Source organism: Xenopus tropicalis, chromosome 1 (assembly GCF_000004195.4).
Source record: "Xenopus tropicalis strain Nigerian chromosome 1, UCB_Xtro_10.0, whole genome shotgun sequence".
NCBI lineage: Eukaryota > Metazoa > Chordata > Amphibia > Anura > Pipidae > Xenopus > Xenopus tropicalis.
In genome coordinates, this window is record NC_030677.2 from 147533974 (window position 1) to 147554928 (window position 20955).

General features: G+C 40.5%; 1 protein-coding gene across 4 annotated transcripts in view; it reads left to right on the forward strand.

Moving 5' to 3' along the window:
* The window catches only part of sgsm1 (small G protein signaling modulator 1), a 101679-nt gene that overhangs the window by 17597 nt on the left and 63127 nt on the right, over nt 1-20955 (forward strand). For all 4 annotated transcript variants that reach the window (XR_004223461.1, NM_001112951.2, XM_031905007.1 and 1 more), the window contains 1 exon segment: nt 5424-5499. Coding sequence is in view for 3 of the 4 variants with exons in the window: in NM_001112951.2 (NP_001106422.2) it covers nt 5424-5499 (76 nt within the window). In the remaining variant the exon portion in view is untranslated.

A 20955-nucleotide genomic window follows, 5' to 3' on the forward strand; every position in this document is an offset into this window, starting at 1 on the left:
CCCCCCCCCCCCCCGGCAGATCCACTTCTGATTGGCTGGTGGGCATATGTAGCTCAGAACAAGAGACAGGATCAAGTTACACACGTGTGCATTGCTACTGAAGGCTACTGCCGCTGGCAGCCTACTGGAAGGACAGAGAGATTTCAGTGATGTCACTGTAGGCTTCACACTGCTGTAGGCTGCCAGCACCATATCTCAGAGAAGCAAGCAGGGATCTCGGAATTTAGATATGCAGTAAGTACTTAAAAAGAATGTCTTTAGACTTACTTTTAATTGATATTAACCTTTCAGTGTCCTTTAAAGTATATGCGTAGATCAAGAGGGAACGCTCAACTGCATATACCCAGCCGGTGTAGATTTCTCCTAACAAGTGCACCAGCTGGGGGTTTCGCTCCTTTAAATTACAGTGGCAGATTTTTTTAGAGGGATGGCAGTATCCTGTTAGAGGTGATTAATATGTGCAGGGCTTCAGGAATCTATTATGGTAAACCAGTCAGCAATTACTTAGTGTTTATTTACTGTACTTTAGTTCTAGTAATACTAGTGTTAGGAGACATCAGATATATCCCTTGTGACCTTGACAAACTGAGCGACCTTTAATATTGAGTTGTTGAAGCCTGTCTACTGAAGCCATACATACTTTTAGCTGAGCTTAAAGGACATGTCAACCCCAAAAATAATTATTCGCCTAATAAAAGAAAAGAAAACAAAAAATTCTAAGCAACTTTCCAATATGAATTTTTTCAAAATGTTTAGTGCTTTTAAAGTTATTTGTAAATGTAATTGCTATTGAAAGCAGCATTTGCTGAACTCCTGGTGGTTTCTTTTTAAACAATGTTGCAAAGGCTAGGCTCCTCCAGCAAGACAGGTCTGTCAATCTGCTCTCTGTGTTACATTGTTTCAAACCCAGAGCCACCAGAGAATAGAAAAGGAAACACTTCTTTTAATAGTTGTTTATATATATATATATATATATATACACACACAAATAACTCAAAAACCATTACAAATTTGAAATTAATGTATATTGCAAAGTTTCTCAGAATTTCCACAGGTGACTCCTGTAGTTGCCAGTGGCAAGCCTTTTAGGAGTGGTTTGTCGCCTGCGACTTACCCTTAAGAGTACACTACATGGCTTTCACTGTAAAAAGGCAAAACCTCCTTTCATCTAATCATAAGGGACGGGCTTTTGCAAATATGTACCATTCCACCCGGTTCACGGTGCATTGAGGAAGTTAAGAGGAGTTAAGAGCTCCTCTTAACCTCCTTAACAAATGGAACAATAAAAAGGTGTCCATGCCATGTACAGCACATCATATGGTATCTGTCAGTTTCCCCACTGAGCTGATTTGTCTGATATACAGGATCAACTGCCTTGTTTATTGAATGATTACATATATTTTTACAAAGAGATCATAAGCACTCTTAAAATAATACTGTCCTTCCAGGTTTTTACAATAAAAACAGCATCACAGCAAGGAAATTTCAAACTTCAGCATGTGCAAACAAACTGTTTCTTGGAAACAAATGTCCTATTTTTATGTGAAAGCAGTTTTCAAATGGCATTTGACCCCCCTTTACTTGCTAATATCTTAGCATTGTACCCAACATTTGGAAAATGGAAAGAGGGAAAAAAAGAAATGCTGTTTTTCACTACGCCCATTTTTTGTCACCACAACCCCTAAATACAACTACCATTTTTAAAAAATTTGGCAGGTAATTTAAAGTTTGCACGCATTTCCACCAAGAGACCTGTTTAGCTTATTAGTTACAATTGTATCTCAGTGCAGGTGTGGCTTGGTAATTTTCAGAACAGTAGTTTTCCGAAAGTAATGGTTACGTGCGTAAAATTGTGCGCTAATATACCAAGTGGCGAAATATATTGTGTGCAGTGGGAAATAACGCACGCGGCAGGAGTTAACGCAAGAAAAACGCTCATCGCAGGTTAAATAACGCAAAGAACATCACGTCTTAATTATGACGCCTGTCCTTTTAGTGAATTGAGCGTTAAGTCACAAAAAATAAGAAGCGATAACATTTTTAATAGCATATAAATAGCGCTCGTTTTATCACACTTTAGTGAATCAGTCCCAGTGTATCTAAGTGCAGATATAGCTTGTTAAGATTTTTGGGCTTTCTGCCAAAAGCTACTTTTTAATCAAGTTTGTATCTTTTTAAGTGTTCAATGCAGGAGATCAAAGGGAAACAAGGGACTTTTCAGTAAGAATCCAGGACTGCGGGTTGAGCTGATAAAAGAGGGACTGTCCCGCTAAAACAGTTGGGAGACATGACTCAGTACTTTAAGAACTAACAAACAGCTTATTTACAAAAAATTTAGTAAACACATTTATTACCAGAGTGAAATTGCATTATATTTGAATGTATGCAAAAGCATTTAGTTTATTGGTGCTAAGGTCTAACCTTTTAAAAGCATACTCAAGTTAAACTGAATCTAACCTGTTAAAACTAAAACCTTACAGTACCCCATTACTTTTTCTGGCTCTAACACCTATTGAGGCAAGGGTGAAGTAGCAGTGAATGGGTAGGGGCTATTATCACCTGACCTTACCCTAGAACCTCTTAGTGCTCAATGAAAAAGCATTCAGTGGGGGGTGGAAGGAAGTTTGCCATGTGCCTATCCCCACTTGCCCCTGATAAATACAGTGCTGCCAAATGGTGGCAGTTCAGTATTCATGGACCTTGCTCTTCATTCTGGGATGAGGCAGAATGCACAAAACATGATGAGGTGTGCTTGTTTGTTGCACCCTCCCCTGCTGTCAGTAAATGAGCCCTTAAGTGTTTATTTAGAAACGTTTACACAGTGTGGCCATTCTGTCTGTATAACCAAATGATGTAAAGACATTGATGTGTGTCTGTCATATTATGGTAACATTGTAAATGATCCATACTTTTAAAAGCCCATTTATGTTTACTTTAGCTTAATGCATTTACCCTATAGAGACTCCTTACATTAACACTATACATAGTCAAGCAACAGAACAAAGTATATATTTGATATATTATCATTTGGAAAATTACATCAAAATTTCTATTGCATATTAAAAACAGTTATTTGTGTTAATTGTAATATTTCAGCTTCAAGGCTGTATATTTTTTGGAAGTGTTATTTTATACTTAAAAACAGTTACATTGTTATGGTGTAGTGCAGTGCTGTCCAACTTCTGTGGTGCAGAGGGCCAGAATTTCTCTAGCATACATAGTGGAGGGCCGCTAATGAAAGCCGGTTTTGACCACTCCCCCTTTTAAATCACACCCACTTCAAACCACACCCATGTTATCACAAGAGCTTTTAAGACCATGCCCACATTAATGGTGGTAGCGCAGCAAAAACCCAACTGGTTGGTGCTCACTGCAGGGATATCAGCCGTCATTCAAATGTGAAAGAATTACTGTATATTATGTCATACTAAGACATACCCTTAAATCTATATGCCTCTTCCTCCCCTGTGGGTAGCACAGCAACCCCCAGCTCATACTTACACACCTTAGGGACCATTTAATGGCTATATCCAACTGCTAACAAACTCCCAGAATAAAACCCTGCTAGGTTCACCTCCCACAGGCAGCATAGGACAGGCAGAGTATGGCACACACAGACAGCATAGGGCAGGCAGAGTATGGCACACACAGGCAGCATAGGGCAGGTAGATTATGGCACACACAGGCAGGGTAGGGCAGGCAGAGTATGGCACACACAGGCAGCATAGGGCAGGCAGAGTATGGCACACACAGGCAGCATAGGGCAGCCAGAGTATGGCACACACAGGCAGCATAGGTCAGGCAGAGTACTGCCTGTGTGTGCCATAATCTACCTGCCCTATGCTGCCTGTGTGTGCCATACTCTGCCTGCCCTACCCTGCCTGTGTGTGCCATACACACAGGCAGCATAGGGCAGGTAATACATACAGTGACACAATTCTGGCACTGCTCCTGTCTGAGGTGTGAACAGGTAAGCAATGTGGGTGATTACAGCTTGAGCCTGAGGTGTGAACACTGCAGGGGGTGAACAATGCAGAAACTAAAAGGTGTAAACAGTACAGGGGATTAAATGTTTAAACAATACAGGGGGATTACAGCCTGAATCTGAGTTGTGAGCAATACAGGGGGCCAGTTAATCTCAGTACTGATACCATTTGAAGTTTACACAAAGGTAAGCCATCAAAGCAGCCAGACAGGTGGGTGGCCACACAGAGGGGGGTCACGGGCCACCAGTTGGACAGCACCAATGTAAATCGCCGCCACATATGCCATCCCAACATATTAATATAGGTAGTTCTTATAAGGGAATTATTTATCAGTGTATCACTTAAGGAATATATAGGCATCCACTTATTATGAATAATAATGACAGTTGCAGGCTTTTCTTTTAAAAACAGCATCTATGAGACAGAGGGGCACATTTACTTATCCACGAACGTTCCGAGCATTCATTCGATTGGTCCAATCGTATTTTCAGCGACTTTTTCGTACCTTGCGCAACTTTTTTGGCGCTTTCACAACTTTTTCGTATTTTTTGCGCAAAAAAATCGGATCGGTTTTGCTGCTGTTTACAATCATTCAGTACGAAAATTTTGTGACTTTCGGATCGCCAATACGATATTATCATGACTAATACGTTTTTTTCGTAAGCATTTTCGTGATATTTACGATCTTCAGAAATTTTTGTTTCCAATCCGAATTTTTCCCATTCGGGATTCGAGCTCGTGTTTTGATAAATCTGCCCCAGAGTGTGCACATGTTGCTTGCTTGCTGAGAATAAAAAAATCTTACTGTTCCCTCACTTCTTTTAATTGATCAGAAAATTGCTTTAGTTGGTGACCTAAAAGACAAGCAACTGGCAGGTATATGATTTTTTTTAAGATTCTGTCTGGTGTTGTGTCTCAGGTAAATTTTTTCAGTTTTATTATTGTAATATACAGGTGCAGCTCATAGAATGAGTACTGCAAAAAGTATTTTTTACTTAGGGGGCTATTTACTAACTGACAGACTTTTTTCGATTTAAATTTTTAGCACTTAAATTTGCATAAAAATGTTGAGAATTTTGAGTTTTACAATGCGTCAAAACTGCTGAAAATCTGAATCTGACAAATTTGCCAGCTAAAATTTACCAAGATCATGTAAAAGTCAATGGCACATGTCCCTTTCCTTCCTTGAAGGATCCTTCTTTTGCTTCAAAACTTTGCTTTGAACTTTGCTTCAAGTCGAAAAATTCAGAATTTTCAAACTTCTCTGCAACTTTTCCTGCAATGACTTTTCCAGTTCAGACTTTAAGTAAATGAAAGGCATTCGTTTATTTGAATTTGAAATGAAAAAGAAAAATGTTAAAAATTTAGTAAATCTGCACCTTAGAGTATTCACTTGGAATAACATGCTTAACAAATTCTCTATTTATGTTTTTACAGGTTAAACAGATCATGGAAGAAGCAGTTACCAGAAAATTTGTTCATGAAGACAGCAGCCATATCATCTCATTCTGCGGTATGTTTCATGAAAAGCAGTTAGTACATTTATCTGTTTGTTGAGTTTCTATGGATCTCCAGCTGCTTTTCTCACAGACTGGAATGCAACGTACAGTTGCGACTGCATTGTTAGTTATCCATGGGTGTGGAAAAATGTATACCTGAGATGGATTTACAAATATACAACAGATCACTATTCAGTAGGCTCAAAAGGCTCAATAAGATCAGTCATTGGTTCCCTGTACTATAATGCATACGTATACTGCACTATTTTTAAAGTGTGCTATAAGTAAAGTAGTGCAAATTAAACATCCAACTTTCAAATTATACATGCATGTCTAAATACTGTAGCTCTGACAGCAATTATCAGCTTTGTCTGTAAGGTACAGAATGAGATTTGTGAAATTCTATGGTATTTCAGGCATAATAAAAGTTGGTTCTATTTTAGGCCTTGTAAAGGGATGGGCTTGGCCATAATAAAAGTGATAAGGACCCGTAAGGTAAAGGTAGGGCATTCCTTTGCTTTAGTTGCATAATTTGTTAACTGATTGAGAATAAATTAAAAAATCAAAATCACCCAGACTAGTATGTTCTTGGAAAATGACATTACCCAGAATAATGGAAGTTTATTTTATGTAAAAGTTGGACAGTTTCAAAAAGGAATACTTGGTTTAATCAGGTAATCACAATGCAAGTGGTTAACACGGAGGCTTATAGTATGGATGCTTTGAACTGTAATATCACACAATCAGCAGATTAACAGAATGTAAAAGGGAGTTTTTGTATACTCTATATTTGATCAAACTGTGTGCATGGAATAGATTATTGTTATATGCTATTGTGATTTGAATTAGGTAGATCTGTTGAGCAGACCAATATATTTAAGTTTTATAAAAATGTTAATGAAAACAATACTCTGGATAAATCTTTCTTCAGTATGGGGATTTTACTTTACCTATTTTATATGTAGGTAGTAGTGACACCAAGGGGGGGAATTCACAAAAGTGGAGCTTCTTTTTGGAGACGTAAAACACATTCTCTATATTCACAAACAGAAATCTGCCTAAATTCTGACTCAACTGCCACTTTTCAGTTTTTGGTGAAAGACAGACACTTTACAGACATTTGAGAATAGGTTGTTAAAACAACATTAAAATGGCATTAAAAATGACATTTTTAACAACAGAGTAGAGCTCAGTCAGATTAATTCTCTTATTGTTAGGTTACAAGTTTCTGTTTTGCCCTAGAACAATAGGTGCAGAAAGCCTCATTAATATTTTTATAAATAAGCAAAACACTGATTAAACAATTTTATATATGAAATGTTGTTAGCGCACGTTTGAATTATTATGCTAATTTTACTTAATGAACAAAGTGAATATATTGTATACATTCTTATTAAAAGGAGAAGTAAAGCCTCCCTGACATTTTTTTAGCTTTAGTACCAGTACACAACCCCCTCCCCATGTCACTGATACTTGTCCCAACTTATCTGTGCCCCCATAGTGTGTCCAGAAGTACAGAGCTGCTTTGCAGTGTTGATGACAACATTTAATAGTGTCACTTCTGTTCACAACATCCATGCATGCACAATGGAGGCCAGACTGTGAAACTGGGCACTGCACATGTACCTAGTTGAAATCCATGATGGTAATGAAAGTTGCATGGCCAAGATTGGTAGTATGGCTCTACAGTTCTGGATGTACAATGGGCCACAGTTCAATTGGTGCAAGTGTTACTGATGCTTGGGCAGGGAAGATGAAGTTTCTGTGCACTGGTACTAAAACTAAATATTTTCCAGGAGCTTTTACTTCCCCTTTGACTGGAGACAACACTTGCTGGATATAACTCAAATGATGCATTCATCAACCAAGATATATTCACTGAAATTTTATTTGATAGCGTGTGCTCTCCCATGTCGGCCTTCAAATAAGGCAGGGACCTCTGAAAAGGCAGACTCATTAGTACAAGGCACAGGTGCAGCTAAGAGTTACCTGATGGTAGACTGACAGGATTAGAAAGAGCAGCTGAAAACAAAAAATTGTGTAAAATATTCTGTAAAAGACAAAAAGTGTCCATAAAATTAAGGATGCACCTATTTCAGGATTAAGTTCAAAATTCGGCCGAACAGAATCTGAATCCTTAAATCCTTTTTGTCACATAAACACGGAAGTTCTTTTTAACCCTTCCTTATCCTAAACTGCATATTCAAATTAGGGTTCGGATTCGGTTTGGTATGGGGCCTAAATCTTTCACAAAGGATCTGGGGTTTGGCTGGTTCCTAAAATTGTGGATATGGTGCATCCCTATTTAAAAGACAAATTCACAGAAGCAGAGATAGAGGTTTGAGAATAAGGTGGTAATTTCAACAAATCTATCTCCACTTTTTTGTCTCTATATATAACTTATTTCTTTATATGTAACTTCAAGTAGGTGCATGCCTTAATTTGATTCAAAACAGGTTTTTCTTACAACAGGGCAATTGTCTAGTTCCATAAAGCATCACCAGACATCATCAACAACTTAAGAGGGAAATTAGATATTACAGCTGCACTCAGTATCTTTTGTATTTCTTTCTTTAAGCAGCTCTACTGCAAAGTTCACTGCAAAGGGTTCACTACAAATGCAATCAGACATGGACTGATTAGCCCACATCTGCCCTGGGACTTGTTTTAACAGAAACCTGCTCTACAGAGCATTCTGTGAGACATATGCCTTTCCTCCATGCTTCCAAACTTACATTTGGTGTGAATCCTTGCTGTCTGGGCATGTGGCTTAAGGTTATTGTGAAAAATATTAAATTTAGATGCATCAGCTTACTTTCATTTTAGCCCAGTAATTAGCATTTCTTACTATAATATATTCCTGATGAAAAATCATTTAGTAAACTTAATGCTGTTGCTTAAAATTAAGTATACCCACCATCCTCACATTGTCAACAAGATTACTTGTTCCAGCACCAGTTAGGAAGACAACTATCCAGGGTACATATGGAATGCCCAAGCCTTTTGTCAACGGATATCTTGCAAAATACCGTAAAAGCTTGTTGCAGTAGAATTACCTTCATAGAAAAGACAATAAAGGGATTGTTCACCTAACTTTTAGGATAATAAAGAGACCAATATTCTGAGCAAATTTGCAATTAGTCTTCATTTTTAATTATTTCACTTATTTTTTTAGCAGCTACCTGGTTGCTAGGGTCCAAATTACCTTAGCAACCAGGGAGTGGTTTTAATGAAAGACTTGAATATAAATAGGAGAGAACCTGAACACAATAATAAGTAATAAAAACTACCAATAAAATTGTAGCCTCACAGAGCATTAGTTTTTGGCTGGAAAAAGGCAGAAGAGTAAGGCAAATAATTCAAAAACTATAAAATATAAATAACCAGTTGGAAAGTGGTTTAGAACTGGCCATTCTATAACATACTAAAAGTTAGCTTAAAGGTTAACCACCCCTTTAAAATAGACAGGAAAGATACAGTAGACAGTTGACCAGCTTCAACTCATAGGGGCAGATTCATCAAAGTACGAGTTCGAATTCCAAAATGGGTAAAATTCATATTAGATACGATAATTTCTGATGATCGGAAATGTTACGAAAAATCCTAATAGTCACGATAATATCGTATTGGCGATCCGAAAGTCACAAAATTTTTGTATCCGAACAATCGTAAACGGCGGGAAAACCTTCCTGACTTTGATCCTGTGCATGTTTTTGGAAGCCTCCCATAGGACTCAATGGCACTCTGCAGCTCCAACTTGGCCAAAGGAAAGTCATGATAAAGAAGCTTTAATGAATTCGAAACTTTCGTACTTGTCGCAACAAATACTATATTGTTGCGTAAAATTTGTCGCAAAGTACGAAAAAGTCTCGCAAATTAACGAAAAAACGCAGAAAATACTAATTTTTTTTGTATTCGGAATCAATCGTACTTTGATAACTGTGCCCCTTAGTATTCTGTTTCCATATGTTTAATTAGGAAATTGTGACAGGCAAAGACAGTGTAAATGGGTTTGTTTGGTTTATAAGAAAATACTGCTGCTGCGTAAAGTTGGCCATACACACACCTGTATTATCGTACAAAACAAGGTTTTGTATGTTATTCTGTGTGTGTATGGTGGATTAATGAGGCGACCAATATTGCAAAAGCCTTGGATATCAGTCATCTCGTCGATCAGGTGGGAGAGAAACTTTTCACTGGGCGCCATTCATTCCTATTGTTTCTAGCTCCTTATCTGACGATTCAGTGGAGGGTACGAGCGATCTTTTCTGCAACCATCATGCAATTGTGTATGGTCATCTTTAGTCTGGTTTAAGGTTTAAGGTGTATCTAAAACAATAATGTATAGATTAGCTCTCTTGATAAAATGTATGCCAGTGTAATCAACGTGCAGAACAAGATTTCCAATAAAAAATATTGAGATGTTATCTCAGAGGACAAGTTAAATCAAGATGCAGCTCATCAATGCTACAAGGCCTGACTTCAGTTAAATAAATGCCTCTCTGGGGCATTGGCTTTTTAATCACTTAAATAATTTATGGATGTTCATTGATGGCCTTGGTATTTTAGTATGTCTGTCTGCTAAAGCCTTATAAACTGGAACCAAGGATATTGGATTTCTGCCCATATTCAGCCCTATGAATTACTGAAGCATTTCCCTAAGTAAATAACAGCATAACATGATTTACTAGAGCATACTCATTCACTTTGCTGTGGTAGCCTCTGTAGTTGGTTCTGTTAACATTAGAGGGGATTATAGACAGATAGGCAGTGTTTTTTACATAAAAACAATCACTGCACCAGAAGCCACCCCTTTAGATTAGAGGAATGGAACTTTAATTTGAAGCAGAGTAGGTGTTTTTTTACAGGGAGGGCAGTAAGGTTGTGGAATGCCCTTCCCAGCGATGTTATGATGGCAGATTCTGTTAATTCCTGTAAGAGGCGCCTGGATGATTTATTGAACAAGCATAGTATTCAAGGCTATTGTGATACTAAAATTAGTACAGGTCTGTTATCCAGAATGCTCAGGACCTGGGGTTTTTTCGGATAAGGGATCTTTCCTTAATTTGAATTTCCATAACTTAAGTCTACTAAAAATCATTTGAGGCTTGTTTTGCCTCCAGTAAAGATTAATTATATCTTAGTTGGGATCAAGTACAAGGTACTGTTTTATTATTACAGAGAAAAAGGAAATCATTTACTTATAAGGGAGTCTATGGGAGATGGTCTTTGCATAATTTGAAAATTTCTGGATAATGGGTTTCCAGATAAGGGATCCCATACATGTATTGTGATGTTGGTATATAGAGTTTACGTATGTGAGTGTACACATTGGTCTGTGTGTGCGCGCTGGGGTTTACTTGGAAGGGTTGAACTTGATGGACTTTTTCAACCCAGCTTAACTATGTAACTATGGTTGGTTGCAGGCTTGTGACTTTATGGGTGTTTCACCTTTCAATATTAAAGCTTGGTGGCTTGCTTATCATATGCATTGTGGTAAGATTTGTTTTATAATGGTAGACAAACGCTTTCTTATGCAGAGAATGAGACCAAAAAATGCAGAAAAAAATGTGTCTTTAAATATTCGCTCAAAACAATAACAAAGTGTCTTTATACAAAAATATACACATATACTCTCTTACACATGAGAGTGTCTTCCTGACCACCTCAGGGCCTCTTCCAGACCCTCACAGGTTAATACCCTGTTATTCACAGTTCAAACACTGCTGCACTCTCTTCAAACACTGCCTCTCTCCAGGCACAGTCACAGGCCCCTCGGCACTTGCTTTCTCTGTTAAGCTCAGGCACTCTGCCTCTCTTTATCAGATACTGCCTGTGTCTCAAGCTCCAGAGGCCCCTTGGTCTCTCTCTCTCTCAGGTTTCCTCTCACACGCTAGGAACAACCAGGACCATGTCTATCCTTCAAACACTCAGGACAGACCTGTCTCCTCCAAACATCCAAGGAGAACCCAGAGGTGGGCTCATCTGCCACTTAATTGACTTAACTGACTGAGAGGGAATATTAACCCTATCTGCACTAGGTATCCCCCTGCAGTCCACATCATACACCTCAAATCCACTGTCACGGTCGGCACCCTAAACCAGAACAGATGCCAAGTTCCCTTGTCTCGGCTCGGCTTCACCAGTAATGTGACCGCCTTTGGCTTCGGGAGGAGCCCTCAGCTACTCAGATGCCACCTGGACTTAACGAGGGGGACAAGGCAGGAGTTCTGGCAAGCAAAGGGGCACGACTGTAGATAAAGTCAGTTAGGCCGAAGATCACGGTACAAAATAGGGTTAAACAAGGTCGTCGTCAGGCAGGCTAGGTCGGGGCGGGCAGTAATCGAGGATAGTCAGACAGGCAAGGGTCAAACCGGATAATCAATACAGCAGGATGAGACGAAATCGTAGTTGAAGTACAAGCCGAGGTCAGATATGGATAATCAGAATAGTCAGGAGCAAGCCGGGTCAAAAACACAGGAAGGCAACAAGCAGGATACAGGAACGAAATACACAAGGCTCAAAAAGGCACCAGGAATGAATTCCTATCACGGGCAATCAATCTAATACAAATGGCCCTTTAAATATTTTGAATTTCGCGCCTTTGCGCACTGACGTCATGACGTCAGCGCGCATGCGCCTTTAAGACGCGGAAGTGCGCGCGCGCGCGCACCTAGGAAGGAGCCGGCACAGGGAGCAGACGGCGCGGCGGGCGTCCCCGCCGATGGCAGCGCGGCGGGCGTCCCCGCCGTGCCGGTAAGGCACCTCTCCTTACATTACCCCCCTCTCTAGGGGGGGCCACTGGACCCCCAGGCTTCTCAGGAAACTTTAAATGGAATTGTTTCCTGAGGCGATCAGCCTTGATGTCATCAACTGAGACCCAAGAGTTCTCCTCAGGACCGAAGCCTCTCCACCTAGTAAGATATTGAAGTTTACCTCTCACACGGCGGGAGTCGAGGAACTCTTGGATCTCATACTCAGGCTGACCTTCAATCAACACCGGGGGAGGAACAGACTGATGGCGAGTGTTAGCAGCAGGTTTAAGGAGAGAAACATGAAAAGTATTAGAAATTCTGAAATTAGGAGGTAACTGAAGACGGACAGAAGATGGGTTAATTATTGCAATGATGGGATATGGACCAATAAACCTGGGACCCAGTTTGGGAGAGGGAATCTTTAACTTAATATTCTTGGTTGATAACCACACTAAATCCCCCACCTTGTACTGGGGAGCCTCCCTACGGGATTTGTCAGCAGCTTTTTTCTGGGCTAGGGAAGCTGCAGATAGTGAATCATGAACTAGTGACCAGACTTCAGAAAATCTTAAGACAGAGGAATTGGCAGAGGGTACAGGGGAATTAGAGCCAGAAAAAGAAAATGCTTTGGGGTGTAACCCATAAACGACAAAGAAAGGAGACCTCCCTGAGGAGGAATGGGTAGCATTATTGTATGCAAATTCTGCCCAGGGAAGCAGTTCAGACCATGTGGACTGGTTATCGGATACATAGCACCTGAGATACTGTTCAAGGGACTGGTTCACCCTTTCAGTTTGACCGTTAGTTTGGGGGTGATAGGCAGAGGAAAAAGATAATTCCGTCCCAACCAAAGTACAGAAAGCACGCCAAAATTTAGAAACAAATTGAACCCCCCTGTCAGAAACAATATTTTCAGGAAATCCATGAAACTTGAAAATATGCATAATAAATAAATCAGCTAGGGTCTTAGCAGAAGGGAGATGTGGAAGAGGAATAAAATGAGCCATTTTACTGAACCTATCAACCACCACCCAAATCACTGTTTTACCCTGAGAAGGGGGCAACTCTACAACAAAATCCATGGAAATGTGAGACCATGGTTTCTCTGGGATGGGTAAGGGATTTAACAGACCCTGGGACCGATGATGAGATGACTTAGACCTTTGGCAGACTGAACAGGAACTGACAAAAGTTTTAACATCCTGTTTGAAGGAGGGCCACCAAACATGTCGGGACAATAAACAAATGGTTTTTGCAATACCTGGATGACCCGCCACCCTAGAATCATGAGCCTCTCTTAATACTTGCTCCCTAAGTACCTCAGGAACAAACCATTTACCAGATGGTGTTTCAGCAGGAGCAGAAGACTGTAAAGGGGACAATAAGGAAGAGAGGTCAGACCTCAAGGTTGCAACAATTATTTCCCTGGGAATGATAGGAGTGCACTCACTAGAGTCGGAGGAAACTGAGTCGAAACTCCTAGAGAGTGCATCCGCCTTGGTATTCTTTGAACCGGGCTTAAAAGTTAAAGAAAAATTGAACCTTGAAAAGAATAAAGCCCACCTGGCTTGCCTTGGATTCAGGCGCTTAGCGGATTCAATATAAAGTAAATTCTTATGGTCGGTATAGACCGTAACTAGATGTTTAGCCCCCTCTAAAAGGTGGCGCCATTCCTCGAGAGCCAATTTCACGGCCAGCAATTCCCTGTTCCCTATATCGTAATTGATCTCTGCAGGTGAAAACTTTCTAGAGAAAAAGGCACAGGGATGCATCTTGTTGGTTATCGGGTGTCTTTGAGACAGGACTGCCCCAGCTCCTACCTCAGAGGCATCTACCTCTACAATGAAAGGGAGAGCGGAATCGGGAGGTCTAAGGATAGGGGCAGAACTAAACACTTTTTTGAGGGTTTCAAACGCTTGTACAGCCTCAGGAGGCCATATACTGGGATCAGCGCCTTTTTTAGTTAAATTCGTGATGGGAGCTACAATTAGAGAAAAATTCTTAATAAATTGACGATAATAATTGGCAAAACCAAGAAACCTTTGTATAGCGCGTAACGAAAAGGGTTGGGCCCAATCTAGGACAGCTCTCACTTTACCTGGATCCATCTCTAGACCCTTGCCGGAAATAATAAAACCCAAAAACTGAACAGTAGAAACTTCAAAGGTACATTTCTCTAGTTTTGCATACAGATTATTCTCCCTTAGCCTTTTTAAGACCTCACACACATGTTTACGATGTTCATTTAGATTAGAAGAGAAAATAAGAATATCGTCGAGGTAGACCACTACGAATACCCCCAGTAGGTCACGAAAGATGTCGTTGACAAATTCTTGAAAAACTGCGGGGGCGTTACAGAGCCCAAAGGGCATTACTAAATACTCGTAGTGGCCGTCCCTGGTGTTAAAAGCAGTTTTCCACTCGTCCCCCTCTCTAATGCGGATGAGATTGTATGCACCTCTAAGATCAAGCTTGGTATAGATCTTGGCTGTTTTAACCTGGTCAAATAACTCAGAAATTAGAGGGAGAGGGTAGCGATTTTTAATAGTGACTTTGTTTAAGCCCCTGTAATCTATACAAGGACGGAGACCCCCATCCTTCTTACCCACAAAGAAAAACCCAGCACCTGCAGGAGAATTAGAAGGCCGGATAAAACCTCTTTCGAGGTTTTCCTGGATATATTCCTTCATGGATTGGGACTCAGGTAGGGAAAGAGGGTATGTACGACCACGAGGGGGAGAGGAACCTGGAACCAGATCAATGGGACAGTCATACTGTCTGTGTGGGGGTAAGGTCTCGGCCGCCTTTTTGGAAAAGACATCGGCATAAGCCGAATAGGCTGCAGGTAACCCCTCAAGTGAGGTGGCTGCTATAGTTGAGGGAATACAGATACCCCTACAACAAGAACCCCATTGAGAAACCTCCCCAGTAACCCAGTTAATCTGGGGGTTATGAACCTGGAGCCAGGGTAAACCCAAAATGAGTGGAGAAGAGGCACCTTCAATAAGAAAAAGGACTATCTCTTCAACATGGAAATCGTTCACACATAAGGATAAAGATACAGTTTTCTTATTTACTACACCAGACCCTAAAGGTCTTTTGTCCACCGTTAATAACCTCATGGGAACACTGAGAGGGACTACAGGAATGCCATGTTTAGCAGCAAATCTGGCCTCAATAAAGTTACCCTCTGCCCCAGAGTCCACGAAAGCGGACAAGTTAACGGAGCCCGTAGGCCAGGACAGTTTGACCGGTAGCTGAACCTTGGAGGCAAATTGGGGAGAGGAAACGCCTGCACCCAAATGAAGCTCCCCTTCTTCATTTAGGCTTGGGCGTTTCCCGGCCTCTTGGTGCATTGTTTGAGAAAGTGACCCTTGTCCCCACAATATAAACATAACCCAAGGGTCCGCCTGCGTGTCTTTTCCTCAGGAGAGAGATGGAATAGGCCTAGTTGCATAGGCTCCTCCTGAGGTGGAGACACCGGGGAAGCCGAAGACTTAACATTGGTCACTAAGTCAGGCCTCATATAAGTAACCCCAGAAAAATTAGTATGACCCCTTTCACTCCTTCTCTCCCTTTGTCTCCTATCAATCTGGATGGCTAGGGACATGAGATCATCCAGACTGGACGACAAGGGGTAATTCACCAGGCTATATTTAATAGAGTCGGATAGCCCGATACGGAACTGACTGCGCAGGGCTGCATCGTTCCACTCAGTTTCTCCTGCCCACCGGCGGAACTCTGTGCAATACACCTCTGCATCCCGTCTCCCTTGGCGCAGTTTTCAAATCGCCGAATCGGCAGATGATGCACGATCCGGGTCATCATAAAGGATTGCCATGGAATGAAAGAATACATCAAGGGAAAAGCGGGCTGGATCAGAGGGAGGCAGCCTAAGGGCCCAAACTTGGGGATCTCCCAGAAGAAGGGTCATAACAAATCTTACTTTCTCCTCACCAGAAGGGAATGAATGAGGGAAAAAGCTAAGATATAATTTACACGCCTCTTTGAAGACGAAAAACTTTGACCTGTCCCCAGAGAATTTCTCGGGAAATGCAATCTTAGGCTCCTGGGGCCTATAGGTGTTACCTCCCATAGCAGATGCCCCCACAGAAGGGGAAGAACTAGGAACAGGTTGCTGCTGCGAAGATTGCGTAGTCTCCAGCTGGCGGGTTAGATTGTGGAAACCCTGCAGGAGATAATTCTGCTTTTGCTCCTGATCCTCCAAGCGCTGTAGCAGGGCAGTAAGAAGCGCTTCAGTGGTAGCAGATGTAGTGGGAGGAGCAGCAGCGGACTCAACGTGATCTTGGTCCTCCATGGCCCGTGATAATGTCACGGTCGGCACCCTAAACCAGAACAGATGCCAAGTTCCCTTGTCTCGGCTCGGCTTCACCAGTAATGTGACCGCCTTTGGCTTCGGGAGGAGCCCTCAGCTACTCAGATGCCACCTGGACTTAACGAGGGGGACAAGGCAGGAGTTCTGGCAAGCAAAGGGGCACGACTGTAGATAAAGTCAGTTAGGCCGAAGATCACGGTACAAAATAGGGTTAAACAAGGTCGTCGTCAGGCAGGCTAGGTCGGGGCGGGCAGTAATCGAGGATAGTCAGACAGGCAAGGGTCAAACCGGATAATCAATACAGCAGGATGAGACGAAATCGTAGTTGAAGTACAAGCCGAGGTCAGATATGGATAATCAGAATAGTCAGGAGCAAGCCGGGTCAAAAACACAGGAAGGCAACAAGCAGGATACAGGAACGAAATACACAAGGCTCAAAAAGGCACCAGGAATGAATTCCTATCACGGGCAATCAATCTAATACAAATGGCCCTTTAAATATTTTGAATTTCGCGCCTTTGCGCGCTGACGTCATGACGTCAGCGCGCATGCGCCTTTAAGACGCGGAAGTGCGCACCTAGGAAGGAGCCGGCACAGGGAGCAGACGGCGCGGCGGGCGTCCCCGCCGATGGCAGCGCGGCGGGCGTCCCCGCCGTGCCGGTAAGGCACCTCTCCTTACATCCAGACTTTCCAGTACATTTGTAGGCCAAACAGCTGTGTTTTCTTAACACACTGTCACAACATTAACAAGCTGCACCTACAGTACTTGTATAACTTTGTATGTATAACTTTATTTATAAAGCCCTATAACGGTACACAGCGCTGTACAGTCTTACAAAATACAAAATTACACAAAGGGAGGACAAGTGTAATAATAAATACAGTAAATATGTATACATATACAGGGAATAAGTGCCATGTGGTATGAGACACAGTAGGAAGAAGGTCCCTGCTCAGTAGAACTTACAGTGTAAGTGAAATATAAGAAACATATGAAATGATATTTGAAATGAGCAAAATTTATTGACAGTTTTCCATAACATTTTGACCAATGTAAGTTCTGTATATGTGAGAGAAAACAACATAATTCTGTATGGTATCCACACTAGGTTGTAGCATTCTGATAAATATGACTATGTGGTAATAATTAACTTCCCACATTCTGATACTTTTGTAAATATAACAGAAGATAGATTTACAGATCCCTTAGCCACAATTTACAGATTACAAGTACATAAAGTACTGGACTTTTCAACATGGTTGAAAGTTTGGTTTCCATACATTAAACCATAGAAATGAATCTTGCACTTCCTTTCAGAATTCTACCTGTGAGATAGTGGAATAGGTCAATAGGCTGCCTAAGAGTAGCTGAGTGGGCAAGCAGTTTAACTGTGCCTTTGTATAGACAACTATACTTCGCAATACTTTTTGGCGATGCCATCTTTTTGGGGCCCCATTGGTTGTTACAGTGTGAACTGACCAAGGACCCAATTTAGGAGGCACAATCTGAGCTAGGCAAAATCCTGCAAAACTTCCCTGCATGCAGGAATACTTTTGATATGCAGCTAGTGTGTTTAGAGCAAATCAAAGGAGGTAATTCTGGCCCATCTAACATTTGCAGTCTCAATCTACTGCACAATCTTTTGCTGTGCCATCAAGCAAATTTGACATTCCTTTTCCCTTATGCTACAATGATGAACCTTTGATCTGCAAAGGCTTCATGAGCCAGGGTCTCATTGCTGATTATTCATGTTTGATGAAGAGGAGAACCCCCGAAATGTTACATCCTTTCTGCAATAAACCTGCAACGGTGATGCCGTGCATAGATTTGCCATGTTGTGCCGGTAATTTCTTTGGAATCCTTCTATAATTATGCCCACATTCTGTTAAATGTTTTAATACAAGAAATAATGCTGTGTAGAGTTGTGCTGTTCTGAATGGTTTGAATTTGTCAGTACAATAAATACACGTCAAAAGTCATATATAAATCTCAGAGTACATTTTAAAAGGACCTAGAGGCATGCTCAGCAAAGGGCTATCTCCGAAGGCTAAATTGTAGGGTCTTGCTAAATGATTCCTGTTGACAGTGAGTGACAGTAAAACTCATGTGGTAAAAATCTTTACAAAAATATACTTTTAGAAAAAAAATAATATAAAAAGTCAAAGCTGGATTACATTCATCAGCTTCATTCCCATTACTGTATAGAACTGAATTAAACCTCACTTAATAAACAGCAATGGAACAACCTAAATAATCGGCACTTAGGTCTTACACCAAATTAAATTTAAACAAAAGGGGTTATTTGATTAAAGGCACTAAGTTTACCCAGGAGCAGTAACCCATAGCAACCAATCAGTAGGCAGCATTTACTGCTCACCTGGCAAAAATCAAACATCTTATTGATTGCTAAGGATTAATACACCTGGGCAAACTCAGGGTCTATTATTACAAATGAGGGTTAATGTATTATCTCATTATATTTTTCCAATAAAAATATGTCCCAATTTCTACACCCAATAAAACATGGGGTAAAGCTAATGATTCATTATGATTCAAAATTCATAAACTCAATAGTAAATAACACAATTTATAAACCTAACAAAAATTAGTAACCAAAAGTCTATTACTGAGACAAATTCATCAAATCTTAATTTATATGTATAAGGTCTTACGCAAGATATAAAAGCTCTTTTATTGTTACATTTCTACAGGCTGAGCTAAAAAAAAAGTTCAGTATTGCTTTGCTTAACTGTATGTTACATCATAAAGGCAAATCAGATTGGTATATAGAAGTTCAGGTAAGATTTGTGTTTTATTCACATATCGCATCAAATATAACAAAATTATAGTTGAATTCTCTGAATCTTTAGGGGAGCAAACAACTGGCAGCGTAATACCAGGGTCACTATTTTTTAATCCAGTATAACAGCTTTTCAATCAATTTACAGTTAATAGTAGTTTTCTCAGTTTTCAATCCTTAGCTATATACATTACTTACCACATTCATTATGAGAATCCAGTTTTCTGGCTATGACCCTCATTTCGCACATTCAGACCATCATTAAATAATGCTGGAACCATCTGCGAAGCATTTCACAAATAATTTCATTTCTCCTGTAGTCACCATGAGAAACAATATGCCTGCTATATGTAGAACTGGATCAATCTGTACAGTAATTGGCAAGACTTATGAGTTGTGCAGAAAAAAAACTCTTCACATTAATTTATCTTTCCAGGAATAACTGAATAGCAATAGTTCTGAATTTGCCCCTTATGGGGAAAACAGGATTTTTACTTTGATTAGGTTCTCTTCTCTGAGATCTCTAGATAAAGCATGTGCAGTTGACACATATTCGGGCCTGGTCTCAAATGTGGAGCAGTTTTATACAGAGCTCTTTAAAATTTTTGGGATTGGCGGTTAGATTTTAAAGAAATATTAGGATCTATAATATAAAATGCTTGGGAGCTGGGGGTTTTTAGAAAAGGGGTCTCTTTGTAATTTGGCTCACCATACCTTTGGTTTACTAAAAACAAAAACAAACAATTCTGAAGTATTGCTTACCACTGCACCAGTGTGTTTTTGTTCACACTTTCCTGTAAAAAAGCTTTATAAAACATTGCTGTAGGTCTTGAGCATGAATGAAGGCCATGGATTATGATCATGTAAGCAACCTATTGCAAAAAGCTAGTCAGCCTATTTATATACCTCCCTACTGTCCCGATTTTAACAGCTCAGCAGCAGCCCTGGATTCTTATTGAAAAGTCCCTCATTTCCATTTGATCGCCTGCACTGAAGGCCAAAAAAGATACAACATTCCCAAGCTTAATTAGATAAGTAAGGTTTTTGCAAAGAGCCCAGAATATTCATTAGTCAAAACTATTGTTTCCCCCAGCTGGAGTACAGGCTCTATTAGCCCACACCTCTGGTGAGGGTAGCAATTTTAGCTCTTTAATGTGCTAGTAAGTCAGTTTGTTGGGGGCAGTTGAATTTGCCTTCTATTTTTTTTTTTTGAGTTTTAACATTTTTATTGAAGATAACAAATTACATGACATATACAGTGACATTTCCAGTTGTATATAATTGTGTCAATAAAGAGTATAATTGTTGATCGAAATTTGTTTTTACGTGTCGTTCCTTAAGGGGTAAAAAAAGGGGGTGGGAAGGGGGATTGGGTAGGTGGGGAGGGATGTGCAAGTCAGGGTCTTGTTTTTTCAGAATCCTGACTTGCCGGGGAATGGTGGGTAAATACAAAGAAAATATACATGCATACAAAAGAAAAACGTTAAGGTTTTAACTAGTTAAACTATAACCAAGCCATGCCGGGTGGGGTGTCTCTCATTGCTCCTCTCCACTTTTCTCCGGGATCTGGGTCCAACC